This window comes from Strix uralensis, chromosome 2 (genome assembly GCF_047716275.1).
Source record: "Strix uralensis isolate ZFMK-TIS-50842 chromosome 2, bStrUra1, whole genome shotgun sequence".
In the NCBI taxonomy this organism is placed as follows: domain Eukaryota; kingdom Metazoa; phylum Chordata; class Aves; order Strigiformes; family Strigidae; genus Strix; species Strix uralensis.
In genome coordinates, this window is record NC_133973.1 from 134568198 (window position 1) to 134584619 (window position 16422).

At 42.3% G+C, this 16422-nt stretch overlaps 1 protein-coding gene across 2 annotated transcripts; it reads left to right on the forward strand.

Moving 5' to 3' along the window:
* Positions 1–2481: 2481 nt before the first annotated feature.
* Positions 2482–15176, forward strand: ALG8 (ALG8 alpha-1,3-glucosyltransferase). 2 transcript variants are annotated; one of them, XM_074860419.1, is made up of 13 exons: positions 2482–2600; positions 3243–3321; positions 4687–4880; positions 6189–6298; positions 7225–7292; positions 7848–7974; positions 8573–8676; positions 8795–8915; positions 9206–9345; positions 10165–10304; positions 11935–12032; positions 13124–13196; positions 14534–15176. In XM_074860419.1, the coding sequence occupies exons 1-13, from the start codon at positions 2500–2502 to the stop codon at positions 14763–14765; spliced, it is 1587 nt and encodes a 528-aa protein (XP_074716520.1). In that variant the 5' UTR covers positions 2482–2499; the 3' UTR covers positions 14766–15176. The 2 variants fall into 2 exon arrangements, with proteins under 2 accessions (XP_074716520.1, XP_074716521.1); XM_074860420.1 differs by having other exon boundaries at positions 9247–9345; positions 10199–10304.
* Positions 15177–16422: the final 1246 nt, after the last annotated feature.

A 16422-nucleotide genomic window follows, 5' to 3' on the forward strand; every position in this document is an offset into this window, starting at 1 on the left:
CTGCTGTTGGACTTGTCTCTAGTCCCAGAGTTTGAACAAACCATAATATATTGCTGCGGTATAAGAAAAAATAAGTTTAACATATTATCTGTATGATTTCATGCAGCCCCTACAAGGTACTATTCCTAGATAGATGAAGGTTTGCTGTAAGGAAGTGAAAAGGCATCAGCCTTGCATGCATCCACCCTCCAACCGGCAATTTCTTCCAAGTATTAAAAAATTGAGCTTGTTCCTCTGGAAAAGCACTTTAAACCTTGAAGCCAGCTCAGAGCCCTGTGACAGTGGTTGGAGATAGCACCTCCCTGGAGCAGAGCTAACCTGGTGTAATTTTGAAGTGGTTTCTGCCCGATGCCAGGCAGCTCTCAGCATGAGAGCTGCCATAAATTCCCCCATGCTCTCCACCCAACATTAAGTCACCCACAAACACTGTTTCTTGGCACATGGTGGGACACTGTTTCTGTGTCCCAAATCAACATGGTTAAGCCCATGCTGATGGCAATAGCGGCGTGATGGGCTCCCCGGCACCCTGCCCCACATTGCAGAGGGGATGCAAAGGAGCATCCAGAGAGAGATCCTAAAAGATTACCCAGATCAGGGTGAGCCAGAGCCCTCCATCTCCTCAACCATATCCCAGGGACAGGGGAGGCTCCTGGAAGCAGTGGCTGATGTTGAGCCCTGTAGGAACAGCATTTCTCAGCTCTAGTAAATACAGAGGAGCATGAAGGGATGGAGTTGGGGCTGATGCCAACCCTGTGTGAGACCAGGGATGATGGCACCGCAGCCTAAGCCCAGGCAAGTACAGGCCCACAGCAGCCCCACACCACCCAACCCAATCCCACATCACCCAGGCCCAACACCGCCTAACGCCGTACATGGTCCCATAGCCACCTAACCCCACAACACCCAGGATCACCAACCACCCAACGCCACTGCTGGTCCCACACCACCCAACCCCACATCAGCCAGGCCCACCACCCAGAACCACACCTGGTCCCACAGCCACCCAAACCCATGTAATCCAGGGCTACCACTGCCCAACACCACCCAGCTCCATACCTGGCCCCACACCACCCAAGCCCATGTAACCCAGGCCTACCACCACCCAACCCCATGTCACAGAATCACAGAATCATTCAGGTTGGAAAAGAGCCTTTGGATCATCGAGTCCAACCCTCAGCCCTACTCTACAAAGTTCTCCTCTACACCATATCCCCCAACATCTCATCTAAATGACCCTTAAACACATCCAGGGATGGTCACTCCACCCCCTCCCTGGGCAACCTATTCCGCTGTCTGACCACTCTTTCTGGGAAACTTCTTTTCCTAATGTCCAGTCTGAACCTCCCCTGTTGCAGTTTAAAGCCATTCCCTCTTGTTCTGTCACTGTAAGAAGAGACCAGCACCAACCTCTCTACAATGTCCTTTCAGGTAGTTGTAGAGAGTGATGAGGTCTCCCCTCAGCCTTCTCTTCCTCAAACTCAACAGTCCCAGCTCCTTCAATCGCTCCTCACAGGATTTATTCTCCAGGCCCTTCCCCAGCTTCGTTGCCCTCCTCTGCACTCGCTCCAGCACCTCGAGATCCCTCTTGTATTGAGGTGCCCAAAACTGGACACAACACTCCAGGTGTGGCCTCACCAGTGCAGAGCACAGGGGGACTATCACCTCCCTACTTCTGCTGGTCACACTATTTCTAATACAAGCCAGGATGCCATTGGCTTTCTTGGCCACCTGGGCACACTGCCGGCTCATGTTCAGCTGCTTGTCAATTAGAACCCCCAGATTGTTTTCTTCCAGACAGCTCCAGCCACACCTCCCCAAGCCTGTAGCCATGCAGGGGGTTGTTGTGGCCCAAGTGCAGGACCTGGCATTTGGCCTTGTTGAAACTCATCCCGTTAACATTGGCCACCGATCCAACCTATCCAAGTCTCTCTGTAGAGCCTCCCTATCCTCATGCAGATCGACACTCCTGCTTAACTTGGTGTCATCTGCAAACTTACTGATGATACACTCTATGTCCTTATCGAGATCATCAGTAAAGATGTTGAACAGAAATGGTCCCAACCCCGAGCCCTGAGGAACACCACTTGTGACCGGCCGCCAGCTGGATTTAGCTCCATTGACCACCACTCTCTGGGACCGTCCATCAGCCAGTGCTTGACCCAGCAGACCATTCGCTCATCCAGGCCGTGGGCAGCCAGTTTTTCGCTGAGGATTCTGTGGGGAACTCTGTCGAATGTCACTCACACCCAGCACCACCCAACCCCCTACCTGCTCCCATCCCAACCCAAATCCCCTCTCAGCTCACCCCGCCCCGCCCCGCCCCACCCCACCCCTCCCCGCGCATGCGCAGTACTGCGCCCCAGCCGCCGGCCAGCGCGCGGGCAGCGCGGCGCATGCGCATCGGCCGCTGCGGGCGGGGTCGCGCGCTTTAAACCCCGCGGGCGGGCAGCGACCGCCGCGATGGCGCATGCGCGGCGGCGCCGTCCGCGCGGGCGGGCGATGGCGGCGGGCGGCAGCGCAATGGCGGCGGGCGGCCGCAGCTGGTTTCTCGCCCTGGCGCTCGGCGTGTCCTTCCTCAAGTGCCTCCTCATCCCTGCGTAGTAAGGAGCTTCCCTGGGGCTGGGGCGGGCGGCACGACCTGTCAGCCCCCCCCCCGCGGCGGCGGCTGGCTTGCACGGCCCCTCAGGGCGGCCGAGGATGGGTGGGGAAGGGGGCACGGGCCGGCGTGGTGCCGCGGTTCCTGAGCGGGCCCTGGTGTCCTGAAGGGCCTTATTTCCTTCGGGCGCTTGTGGGGAGCGGGGTGGTGCTGCCTCCTCGTCCTCTCGGCGGCGTGGAGTAGCTTTGCTTTTGTGTTTGGAGGTGCTTACACCCCATTCCGGCTGGCTGTTGTTTGGCAGGGCCTCTAAATGTATTGAAACATTAACGCTTTTTAATTTTAAAAGGCACTGTAGCTTTCTTCCCCTCAAAGAGATCAATTTGCTGTTGAAAAAATCAGTTAGAACCTGTAATTTTGGCATGACTTGTCAGAAAAAGCCGAGCTAAGTAATTCTTGACCTATAGTCACCTGTGTATGTCCTTCACAGAAAGTTCATGCAGCAGCTTTGTTACTGTTGGAGTTACTTGATCAAAGTCTTGCCCTAGAGCTGGTCACCACAGGTAGATAAAAAGGAAGCTGACACTGTGCTCTGAAATGTTTCTCCTTTAAGTGTACCTATGTGACTCTTAATATAAACCTTCTGTAGTTATTCCACAGATTTTGAAGTCCATAGGAATTGGCTTGCCATCACTCACAACTTACCCATCTCTCAGTGGTACTATGAAGTAAGTACATGTTTGGGGTTTTTTTAGCTGTGTATAAATTATAGACACATTGGGTATGTCAGCCCGTGTGAATGCTAGAGGAGAAAGGCTTTTATTTGCAGAAAGTACATGCTATGGATGCTGGTGGTTGGCGGCTGTAATGCAGTGGTACAGAAACATACTAATCACAATTTGCTGGCCCTGCGTAGCATTTAGTTTAAAAATGAGAATTGTTTGGGGAAGCTGCTAGTACTTATGAAGGCAAAATGGAAAAGACAGTTAAGGCATATGGGTTATTAGAAAAGACAATTGAGGCACATGTGTTATTAGAAAGGCAGTGTAACACAGGAGCAAGTTGCACAGTGGTCTTAAATTGCTGCTGACTTCGCTCTTGTCATTAATGGCACACAGTTATCACTGTAAAGAATCATTTAAATGGGTATATACATTATGAAATCAATCACTGTATTCAAGTTTTGAGCCTCTGCTGGTGTGCTGCTAGCATGCATCGATTTTAATCTAGGTGAATCACCTTTAAGTTGGTGATAGGCACACCCTCCGCAACTGGGTTTTAATTTCTCTCACAGTATCTCCTTGAGCTCTGGAGTAAATACTATAGTCTCTAGTACTCCTCCCCATAAGCATCTGCGAACTGTGTATCCAGGAGTAAATGATTGGTGTAGCGCAGAACTTTCTGACAGGCTGATCCAATACAGTAAAACACATTCCTGGAGATCCCAGTGTGATCCCAGTGCTAAAGCATAGGATGGATTTCAGCAGCATAACATAAACATTTGGGAACATGCATGCTGACAAATATACCCCGTCCCAACCTGCACTGTTCCTCCTTCCTCCTCTCCCGCTTCCATAGCGAAGGAGTTAATCATTGGTCAGGGCATAATAACAGTCTGTATGGGAAGAGATCAGATAATAGTATTTGATCTTGATAAGGTCTTACTAGAATTAAGACTTGCTGACTAATGAGTAAAAATAATTGAGACTGTAACAAGGCTGATGGTGCTGGTGATTCCTCGAATGTAGACCAATATTCACTGTGAGCTATTGAGAATTTTTTTTAATATTGGCCCTGTTACTGTGAGTTGATTTATAAAGAACAGACAGCTATATACTGGTTAAGTGCAGATACATAAAATGCTGTTTAATCTTTTTCTAGTAATTAAGAGGTGTCCCATCCTTCTACCAGTACTACAGAAGAACAGCTCAAATCATGTTCAGCACCATACAGCTGGCTATGTTATTGAGAAGTAGTTTCTGTTAAGTAGAGGCTACTGAGATAAAATACACCAGCTGATTTGCTGTGACAAACTGTACCTGAAGGACTGTAAACAGCATGGATCGTGTTAAACTATTTAATCTTGTCTTTAGGAGACTTCGCAATGGACCCTGGATTATCCACCATTTTTTGCTTGGTTTGAGTGTGCACTTTCGCATGTTGCCAAGTACTTTGACCCCAAGATGTTGGTTATTGAAAATCTAAATTACACCAGTCGTGCAACCATCCTCTTCCAAAGATTTTCTGTCATCTTTACAGATATCCTTTTCGTATATGCAGTTCGTGAGTAAGTCTTAATGTTCTAATTTTAGGGACAGTGGGTAGTCTTTAATATATGAAACTTTTGTAGAGTAACAACAAAAGCTTATTTGTAGAAATAAACTTGTAAATGCACAGAAATATCAAAGTTGTTTTAACCTATTCAAGGAGAAATTTGGAACATGCTGCTGAACACAAGATAACTTTGTTCTTGGAGATGCTGTGCATGTGATCAGATTTGTACACATTAGCTGCTGTTTCACATGTTATAGGTATTGAGTTTCTGTTGCTGGGTTCATTTTGTAGGAGTTGCAGGACAGCTTGGGTGCACCCAACTGTTTCTTCCTGTTACTACTTTTATTACTCTCTTAACTTTGAGTAGAAGTATAAAGGAAACTTGTGACAAAATGCCAAGTATCAAATATGCTAAGTCACTCTAGTGTTTTTGGTATTCTTGATGATGAACTGATGTAACAATATTCAGACTGTATGTTTTCAGTGTGCTCTGACTTTGTGAATAGGTGTTTATCCTACACCTAAAGAGTAAAGCGGGAGAGATGTTTTGAGAAATATGTTGCCTACCTTAACAATTTGGCTGTAACAGTCTTCCCTCATTTTATTCTGTCTGCTCAAAATTTGGGTAGAAAGTTCTCTGTTGCACTGGAGCACTACCTAAGCACCTTTATTTACCTTCTTTATTTGAAACGGGCTAGCTTTGCATTGTGACTTTTTTTCCTTTTAGTGTTTTGACTCAGATGCATGAATGAGCTGGCATTCTTAAAATGGCTCTTCTAATAGCAATTCAACACAAATCATCCACAACTTTTTAATGTGATCTAACCTTACCTTCAGAAATAATATGGACCTTATGGCTTTACACTGAGAAGTAATAAGATATTTTTTAACCAACAGAAATAACTCATGATATTGGGGGGGAGCCAGGAAGAGGTTAATGTCCAAGTGGGGACCTTAAATACAACTTGGTACTTTGGCTCCAGGTGTATCAATATGTTCTTCGTTTAAGAGAAGTCGATAGCAAACAGGTTATGACAACTGTATGGTTGTTACTGAACCTGAGCCTTAAACCTGAGACTAAGTTACTTAAGCTTTAGCGTGTGGAACATACTACAGCTATTGAAATTTTAAAATCCTTTTTTTACTAAACTTTATTCACGACACTGTCTTCTCTTGATGAATTTAGCAAGAATTCTATCCTTGCCTTCCATCCTGATAAAATAGTTTTCTTAGGGTTAAGTGTGCTTCTCAACTCTTAAAAGCAACAAGGTTTTTGTTGGCTGTTTCAATTAAGATGTCTGTTTCTTCTGCTCTTGTTCAGGTGCTGCAGATGTGTAAATGGAAAACGAGCTGCAAAGGATGTCCTGGAAAAACCAACATTTATTCTTGCTGTTCTGCTCTTGTGGAATTTTGGGTTGTTAATTGTGGATCGTATCCTTTCAAAGTGTTATGGCTGGTTTGTGTTTTGGTTTTGTGTTTTTTTAGCAACCTGTTACAGCATGTGGTACAAATCCATGAATATTACTATCACAGCAAGTAATGCTGCTACTGTTTGTGTTTCTGAGGTTATTCAAGAACTTCATGTTTTCATTAGAATTATTATTTGACAAAATGGAAATTGTTCAGGTTTTGGTCTGATTTGCCAGAATGGCAGGAGGACCAGTCTGGCAGCAACATGCCTGTTCCTGCTGGCTGTTCCCCCTCTGCCTGTGTACAGAAGTATTAGCAGAGAGCCTCTTTTTTTCTGGGTGGTGGTCTAGGTTTGTTCTATGTCAAGGAAAATCTCTGCAAGTGCCTTATGTTCAGGCTGTATTCAATTGGTTAATGTTACATGAGAATTAGCAAGGGTTTCTTTTAAAGAGGATATAAAAACACCTCTGGAAGGTGCAATTATTGTGAGTTAGTCTTGACAATGTGCATTGATCTAGCTGAGGAAGAACTAGTTTTGTCTGTCCCAGTCCTGGTTTAAGCTGCATGCTTACAGGTGGTAGGTGATAAGTGAGGGCTACTGTCTCCATCCATTAACTAGTGTGAGGAAGAAACTAATATTTAAAAATTCAAAAAGTGGAGAATTAACTTTTCATTTGTTCTGATTTATATAAGTTGCATGATATGTATGTGGTCAGATTGTTATGCTTTATTTCGTCGAGATAGTGTACTGATATTAGTAGATCTTGTCTGTGCTTACAGGTATGGTTAAGCAGTGACTTCATGTCTATGTGGAGTGAATTTAAGGTTACTTTCTTCATTTAAGTTCCATTTTAATTTGAATTTGTTGTTTATAAGTTTGAGTCTTCCCCAGAATACTGATGGTAGTAAAGAAAACTTGCTTTATTCCTTTCTTGACTCCAGTTCAGATATCCACTTTCAGTACAATGGCTTTCTATTTGGGCTGATGCTTCTTTCTGTTGCGCGACTATGTCAGGTAAACTTGAGTGGCTCTTTCCTGTTTTTAACCGTATGTATTTCAGGTGCATTAATCAGCTTCACTTTGCTGCTTATACTGAAGGTATTGGGAGCAGCTCAAAGTTGAGGGGTGCTAAGATGGCTGTCTAATTGTTTGTTGAGTTTGGGGGGGAAGAGGAGAACTTGAAACTCACCATAATTGCTTGCTGATGCTGCAGCAGTGCAGTTCCCTGTGAGAAAGCAAAATTCTGTGTCACACCTCAGCAATGTGGCATGCTTTCCTGCCATTTTACCTTCTTCCAAGTCACCAGTCCTCAGAAAATGTAACTCCGAAGCCGCAGGGAGGTGAGGCCTACCCCAGTTTTCCAAGTATCATGTGAGAATGTTGTTTTCTTTTCCATACCTGTTGTGCATAATGCTACCGAGTTTGTAATTTGAAGTAAATACTCGGGTTTTTTTACACTTATGATAAATGTCCTGACACCTTAGGAGTACAACAGAGGACCATTAAAAGTTAGTAGAAAGGGAGGAGGAAAAGTAAAAAAGCTTGGGTTTTGTTTTCTTTTTTCTTTAGAAACGATACTTGGAGGGTGCTCTTCTTTTTGCTGTTCTTTTGCATTTCAAACACATCTACATATATGTGGCCCCAGCATATGGCATTTATTTATTACGATCCTATTGTTTTACTGCAAATAATGCAGGTAAGATGGGTTTTTCCTCGCTCACTTTTGGGGGATTGTGTTAATTAGAGGAGCCTGGGGAAGACTCAAGATGTGCAGATGCTATCAAAATGAAATGTCTGTGGGTCAAACGAAAATTCTGTTTGAGTGACAGAGTTGGACAGATCTTTAAAGATCTTTGAAATTTATCTATGTAAAATTCATGTTTCTAGGGAGTTCTTTATTAAGAAAAACCAACATGAACAAACCACAGATGGCAGTTTGAAGCCTTAATAATTATTCTGGATATGAAACAATTAGATAGTATCAGAAGCTATTTCAAAGTCCTCCTTTGAGTTTCTCCTCACTTCTTAGCACTGAAAGACATGTTTGATATTCCTCACATTAACAGAGGTGGTGCTTCTTTTGAAAGAGAAAATACTAGAAGTCTGTATAATGGAGGAGCTGTAATGTGAAAAAAGTAAATGCAAACTAACTTGAAGAAAGCAACTGAATGATTTTACATAAAACCTGTATTTTTCCTTTATATAGGTGCTAGAGCATTCCACACTAATAGTGAATTGCTGTCTCCCTCTCCACTTGCAACAGTAACTTTTCATCATCTGTTTGCTTCTTGTAGATGGATCCCTGAAGTGGAGAAGTTTCAGCGTGCTTCACGTGACTCTTCTGGGGTTGATTGTCTGCCTTGTTTCTGCTCTTTCGTTGGGCCCCTTCATAGTATTGGTAATAACTGCTTTTTGTGCCTGTTACTCCCCTGAACTGTTAGAAAATTGTGTTATAAAGATATAAACCATGTCTCATCGCAAGAGGTCATTTTTGTCTTCTTTTTTGTTTTCTGTAGGGCCAGCTGCCTCAAGTCATTTCACGGCTTTTTCCTTTCAAGCGAGGCCTCTGCCATGCTTACTGGGCCCCTAACTTCTGGGCTTTGTACAACGCCATGGATAAAGCACTAACAATTTTTGGTACAGTATGCTAATCTTACTGTATGGTGCCTAAATGCAGATAGAGCTCTCTAGATTTTAGTCTTCCTTCCCCATTTGAAATGCAGGTAACGAATTACATTTTCAGATTGCCTTAAATCACCCGATTATCTATATAATCCAGTGCATGATAACTTCCCAGCAGTAGGTCAGAAATCAATCATTGCTCTCTGCTATCCTTTAAAAGAAAGACTTAGGCATATACTTCATTCAGCTACTTCATTTTCTTCATTAATGTTTATCAGTTCGTGCTTTTTATGTTTTGTTTTTAGGTTTAAAGTGTAATTTTCTTGATCCCACAAAAATTCCTAAAGCCTCAATGACAGGAGGGCTGGTTCAAGAATTTCAGCATACTGTCCTCCCTTGTGTGACTCCCCTGGCAACATTAATCTGTACTTTCATATCTATATTGGTAAGAACAAATAATATTTTTTTGGAAACTTGATGTGTTTTGTCCCCCATAGATCTTATTTGATTAGCATGCACTTCACATGAATTTTAATTCCAGGGCAACAAGTAAGTTTTCTTTAAAAACAAAAATAAAAATAATAAAAGCAATTATTAGGATAAATGTGGCATTAATATCTATCTTGGTGCACAATATTACTTTCTTCAAGTATGGCTAAAATTATGGCCTGTGTCAGCTCTAGAACAGTTAAGATATTAAAAGCAACCTTGGATCAAAACCACTCTGCATGGTAACCTTTTGTGATAAGTTAGTCGAACTAGGATGTGAGTAGAGGTACTGCTGGAACTGTTTGGACAGCTTATGGTGTTCCTAACAGAATGAGCTACAGGTAGACATAGCATTCTTCACGTGACAAAGAATTGCAGGATCAGTAAGTAATTATCTGGGTACAGAGTCTTTTTCACTCTAACGAGCAACTGGCCTTTAACTGGAAGTATTTGTTTCAATGCCTGTATGTAGTAACTTCGATAAAATGAGTTTAGTGGGTTAGATTCAAAGGCAGTTCTTGCAACACAAGTAACAGAGTTGGTTGTAGTCTTTCAGTCTTCTTCCTTCCTGTTAGACCAATGAAGTCCTTAAGGCTCTACTCATACATCCAGATTAGACAGGGTTCCTCCAGTGCTCTATAACACTTGTGCCACACAAGCACAGCCTGGGTTGCAGTGGTGTTTATTTACATTGAAAAAATCTCATTGGACAGTGGCTTGTGTTCAGGATTGCCAGACTCTTCACTGAAGTCCTGTTTTTGCCTGTTGTTTCTAGCCCTCTGTTTTCTGTCTTTGGTTTAAACCTCAAGGGCCCAGAGGCTTTCTACAGTGCCTTGTTCTTTGTGCGTTGAGCTCCTTCATGTTTGGCTGGCACGTGCATGAAAAAGCAATACTTCTTGCTATTCTGCCTTTAAGGTAAGTGAATTTTGTACGTAGTAGTTGGCCAGACTGAACCTGCAGCTGCTTGTTGAGGAATCCTCAAAAAGGATTGCTTTGTTTTCAGTATATCTCAGAAAATGAACAGGTTTATAGAATGCCTTAAGCTGTAAAGTTTTAGTGCACTTGAAGTAAATTAATTTTAGGCACAATAAGATGTAGCTGCCTTTGCAGTAGAATGTGCTGATGCTAGTATAGCATATGTGGGAAACTGGTGTAGTGTTAAACAGTATCTTTTATGACATACTAACTGGCTTATACTTTACAACAGTTTGCATTGACAGAAGCTTTAAGTAGAGCTTTATTGGTAGTAGCCGATTTTCATATCAGCTCTGTGGGCACAGCAAAGCTTTGTACTAACTTACAGATGATTGGAAGAACAGAAGCATACGGTGTTGGGATGATTAAGCGATCAGTTCAGGAGTCTGACACACAGGCCCACGTGCTACATAAACACTTTTGTGTTTCTTTGAATGCTGAATTGTATTAAGATGCATAGTACACAGAAAATCTCTGTTTTGATTCAGATGCTTGATTGCTGTTAGAATAATGAAAAAAAAAAACCCAAACCCAAAATAAACCATGCTTATGAAAGAATGGGGTTCAGTTTTAGGCTGAATGTGGACCCACAGCTCTTAAAAGGTTACATTTAGCTTCCCCTCGAAGCCTCCTTTTCTTAGTGACAGCTTGGGAGCAGTTGATAAAACATTTCACTCATGTGACATAGTGGACAAAAGCAGGCTGCTTCTTTAGTCTTGTTTTCCCCACTGTTATTACTGCAAGTCCAAGACACATTCATGGTGTGTCTTGTGGCTTTGCCTTTTAAAGAGGGAAATTAATTGGCTTATCTAGCCTGAGACATTTGACGCTGCTGTCGTACTCAAGCTTCGCAAGCATTTATAGTTAATTTAGTTCTTTTTCTCTCTGAATAGTTTAGAGATCTATTCTGGCCAGGACAAATGTAAAAATATTGTAGTCTTTTAGCTACCAGGCAGTTCAAGCCTTGATGAGTGCTTGTGGCTCATATTTAAAACACGAGGTAGGTTATTCAGGAGCCACCTGAGGAAAGGGACCTTCTGCACAATGCTTGACAAGAACAGTACGCAGTTTCTACCTTAGTGCCTGTTCAGGGTAGAATTGAGGCTGCAGTTCATAAGCTGCTTCACCAGTTTTGCTACAAACTATTTTCCTTGTTCAGAGGTTTAGTGATGCTTAAACTCTTGCAGTGGGACTTGTGGGAGGAAGGGAATTAACACTGAAGAAACGAAAGGAGGGCGAAAAAGTAGGGGTGATGGTGTTGGCAGCCAGCTGGCAAAGGAAAAAGACCATTTGTAGAAAACTTCAGGCCTTTCTGATATTTGTGTTTAGTGGGTGTGTGGGGCTTTCTGGGGGAGGGTTTCCTGGCTGACTTTTCTCCTGCATTTTTATCTCTGAGGCCACGTGGTTTGGAAGCAGGAGACTTCATCGCAGGTCCAGTGTTTGGAAGGACTGGGGTCCTGTGAAACTCAATTTGATGTGTTCTTCAGTTTCTTGTGAATTGTGTAGTGTTTTGCTGAAATTAAGTTTCTTCACTGAAAGACAAAAGTTAACAAATTCTTGTAATTTTTAGCTTGTTGTCTGTTCAGAGAGCGAAGGATGCTGGCATCTACTTGCTTCTGACAACCATAGGGCATTTCTCTCTTTTTCCATTGTTGTTCACGCCACCAGGTAAAGTGTTTTCTTTCTTTCTGTGTTTCCACTTTACTGCTTTGGGTTTTTTTCCAGAGATGATGTGCAGGTAATGGCTTTGGATTACTTGATGGAATAAGTTGAAAGTCGCAGGAGGCCGTATGTCAGCCTGTTTCCATAAATACAAACTCTCCAACTAGTGAAAAGAAACATTGGTTTAAAAAGCTGTGGAAGAGCTTTAAGTGAAAACAGAGATGGGAAATTGTCATAGTCAGTGTTTGGTATCCCTCATTCTGCCACAGTTCTAGAAACTTCCCTGTTTAACATAACCATGTGAAGCAAAAGTGATAAAGACAATTTGAAAACATAAGCCTGGTAGGCAGTTTTCCTGCTGACTTTTCCAGCTGACTGCTGCTTCCTGCTATCAGTAATGTGCTTAAGCTAAAAAAAAAAAATCACTCAGCAGCATTGGTTAAATCAGTACATATAGGGACAGATTTAGCTTTGTGACCAAAATCTGTTCCTTCCTGCCTCCCCTTTCAATGATTCAAGGGTCTGTTTGCTTCACTTAAACCCTGGGCCTTCATAACTACAGTGACACTATAACACTATATTGACTGTTGTCCTTCTGGGAGAGTTCAAATACAGACACTCACACTCTTGTGGTCTGATGACACTGCTTATTTGCATAGCAAAGCTGCTGCCTTAAGAAATGAGACACTTCTTCCCCCTTCTCTATTACTTAACTTTTATTTACCATATAACCTAGAACTAGATAGCATTGGTTTGGTTGTCACATTTATGTTTTAAGCTTCCCAGCCCAGTAATTTGTGATTTATTTTTTAATAGGAAAATCTTATTTGCAGTGCTATTGTATTGTAATTACAATTAATGAGTTCAGTATTTTTATAGATAATTGAAGTAAGTGTATTGCAACTGCTTGGCATCTGCTTTAGTAAATAGCTGTGCTTATTTTTAGGTGCCCTAAGCTGTAAAACACTTCTGTTTGGAGAAAATAATTAAATTGGACAATGCAAATAGGATTAGCAGGATTTAAAGATACTGCAATTTATATGGCAAAAGGTTTTTGTAATTAATTTTAAAAGTACGTTATGTTCCTTGTATTTCAGAGCTTCCGATTAAAATACTGCTCATGCTGCTGTTTACTGTTTATAGCTTCTCTTCGTTGAATTCTCTATTCAGGTAATTAAAGAAACTTCTTTCCAATGCCAAGGACAAAACCATTTCTTCTGTCACTGGGAACAGTGTTGTCATAAGGGGCAAACAGCACAGAAAACTGATGCTGAAGTATCAAATTGAAGTGTTACTAGTCAAAAGATGCTGCTGCCTCTGCTCTCTTCTCAGGAGGCAAGGTTTAAATTAGGATTATTACAGCACATCCTTGTAACATTTGAATTGACAGCTACCCAGTTAGCCCCAGCAGGCTGCAAATCCCCACCTGTTTGATGAGCAGTTAAAGCACAAAGTTGTAATGCTGTAGCCAGTGAGGATTTAATTAATATTGGAGCACTCACTACAGTGAGTTATCTAGAGGTTGTTTATTTGTGCTAACAGTTGTAAATACTACTGTGTTTTTTTGCAGTGGTACTTAGTATTGCCATGTGTGGAAGGGACAGTTTATAAATAACATACATTAACAAGCTGTAATTTGTCAACAAATCTCCTGCAAACACTTGGCTGTCAGAACATATAACTGCCCAAATCATCCTGTGTATTTTTACAGGCTCTTGCTCTCTTACCCACTTTACCAAAGATGGCGCTTATCCTTATAACCCTTGTAGTCCCCACTTTCCTATTTCCCAGACTTTTCATGGCAGAGCCAAGCTGTAATGAAGATGTTCAAAATGCTAAAAACCTGTGTTCGGTACTTCAGCTACCTGCTGTTTGTAGGTGATCCTCTTTCAGCCAGGCTGCTTTTTCCCCCTTAGTATTCCACAATTCAATCATTCTGTCTCAAGAGCTCTAAGTAAAAACCTCTGTAGGAGTTAATTTCTGTCTAGAGATGCAGATTTTTCAAGGTTCTTGTTCCTAATTTTCAAAAAAAACCCAGCTTCCTTCAAGAAGAACATGAATTCCCCTGTAAACTACCTGCAGTCAAAACCCTGCCACTAATGTCCTTTTCAAGAGAGATTGGCTCATAGTACATCCTACAGAGAACTTGAGGAAATGAAGATAAATCTGACACTTCCAGTTTTTGGACATGGACCACTTTGGAACAAATGTGTGCATGAAGGTCTCTGTTCAGTTGGTCATGGAAATTATGTGAGGTGAAGCAGAGCAGCTGATAAGATTTCTGCTTAGATTCCAAGGCATCTTGGAACTTGGTGTACAAACCACATGATAAGGAAATGTTATCACACTTTTTTCCTACTGAAACTCTTCAAACTGTTATTTAAAGCCTTATAGTGAACTAATGGGGGATATTCTTTGCACTGGCCACCAGTGATAGCTGAAAAACAGTAGTTGTTTTTAGTGAACATCATGTATTTTAACACTTTTTTTCTTAATTCCTCTGACAGGAGGGAGAGGCCTCTCCTTAACTGGCTTGAAACAATCTACCTTATCCAACTAGTGCCTTTGGAAATCTTCTGTGAAATTATATTTCCTCTGACCCCCTGGAAAAGGCACTTTCCTTTTGTCCCTCTGTTGCTGACCTCTGTATACTGTGCTCTGGGTGTCACGTACGCTTGGCTGAAACTCTACATCTCTGTCTTGACTGAGAGAATTTCTGTCAGACAAAAGGCCGAGTAAAGCCACAGTGTTGGGACCAGTCCCAGGTTATCCCTCTGAGGGGATAATCCGGCACGGTGTGGGGTTGTCACTAGGACATACAACTCTTGATAAGACACAGCAGACATGTACCGTCACCATGAGCAGTTTTCCTCCAACACTTCTGTACTGCCCAACAAGGATACCTCTGACCAGAAGCGCTCGTCACAATAACATGGGCTGCGGTGAGGTGCCACTTGCTGTGGATAAACTGTGAAGCTTAATGAGGTCCAGACTTATGTCCTGAGGAAAACCTGCCTGGCTTTCCCATTACTGTTTGTGTTTGAATAAAAATTGTTGTGACAAATTACAAGGGATCATTGCTGTGCAGGAGAGCATTGTAACTGCATTCTGTAGAATAGGTAAATTAAAAACTTGATATTTTTTGTTTGAGTATTTCTTGTGGTTTTTTTCAGCTCATGCCAAAGCCCTGCTTTTGAGGGACACCTACACAAGTAGCTGGCAACTTGTCCTGAGGTGCTTTGTCAAACTGTTGAAGACCTGACTCTCAAGCTCTAAATTAGTTGCTTAATATGTCTGTGTCCCTTTGATCTCCTTGTTTCATAGATTCTTTGCAAAGAGGTTCTCATAGTCTTATAATACTTATTTTTGTAGACCAGATTACCAAATTGAGGTGTGTTTCTGAAATAAGGATTTTTTTAACACCATTAAATGTATCAGATAATGTGGCTGGATAATTATATTTATTTGCAATTCATGTGAAATTCTGCAACCATGACAAAAGACCAAGTGTCCACAGTTCCTCTAGTAAATTGAGGAAGAGGTATATTGTCTTCTGCCTCTACAGAATCACCTACCCTTGAAGGCAAGTTACCTACAGCTTGATGCAGTTCATCATACTTTTTTAAACCCTATGTAACCATGTCTAAAAGATTTTGCTCTATAAATTGGGGTCTGGTTTCAAGCCCAGTACTGACACATGAAACTGGAAGGGGAAAAGGGATGGATTTTTTTTTTTTTCCCCAGCAGTTCTTGAAGTTTCTTCCATGTTTGTTGGAGAATGTGACCCCCTTCAGAGATGAAGGCACATGGGATGGTTGTGCTTTTCATGTTCTTCGAATATTTTGGATGTTAAAATAGAGCGTGTCCCTTGTTAGGACAGTGGGTGGACAGTAGACTAGTTGCTGTGGCCATTTGTGTAACCAAACAGCTTGTACATTGAAACTTTTCACAGCCAGTGTGTTAATTTTCAGACCTTTTTCACTCTGGTTTTCATTACTTTCTCATAGTTCCTGCTTTTTCTACTCCATTAACTCCTTTGATATGCTCCTTTTAGCTGCTGGGACTGCTGGCAGTGCTTCAGTGCCACTTCCACCTTATTCTACCTTTGGGCTCAGCCTCAAAGCTGTGGGCAGGGTAAGGCACCCACAGTGCTCGTGTTCATCTGTAGCGGAATGGTAATATCCTGAAAAAAACCCTCTCCGTGCTCTTCTCCAGCAGCGCCTTTGCAGGTCGAGCTGAACTCCTCCAAGGACTCCTGCCTCAACTTTGGCATCTCCCACTCAGGAGCAGTGACAGCCCAACCTGATCCTGGGCAGAGAAAAGCTAAATACTATTTTTTAGGAAAGAAGCTGGGAATGCTTTAAGACCTGTGATGTGTTCCAATGTGGTTTTTTTA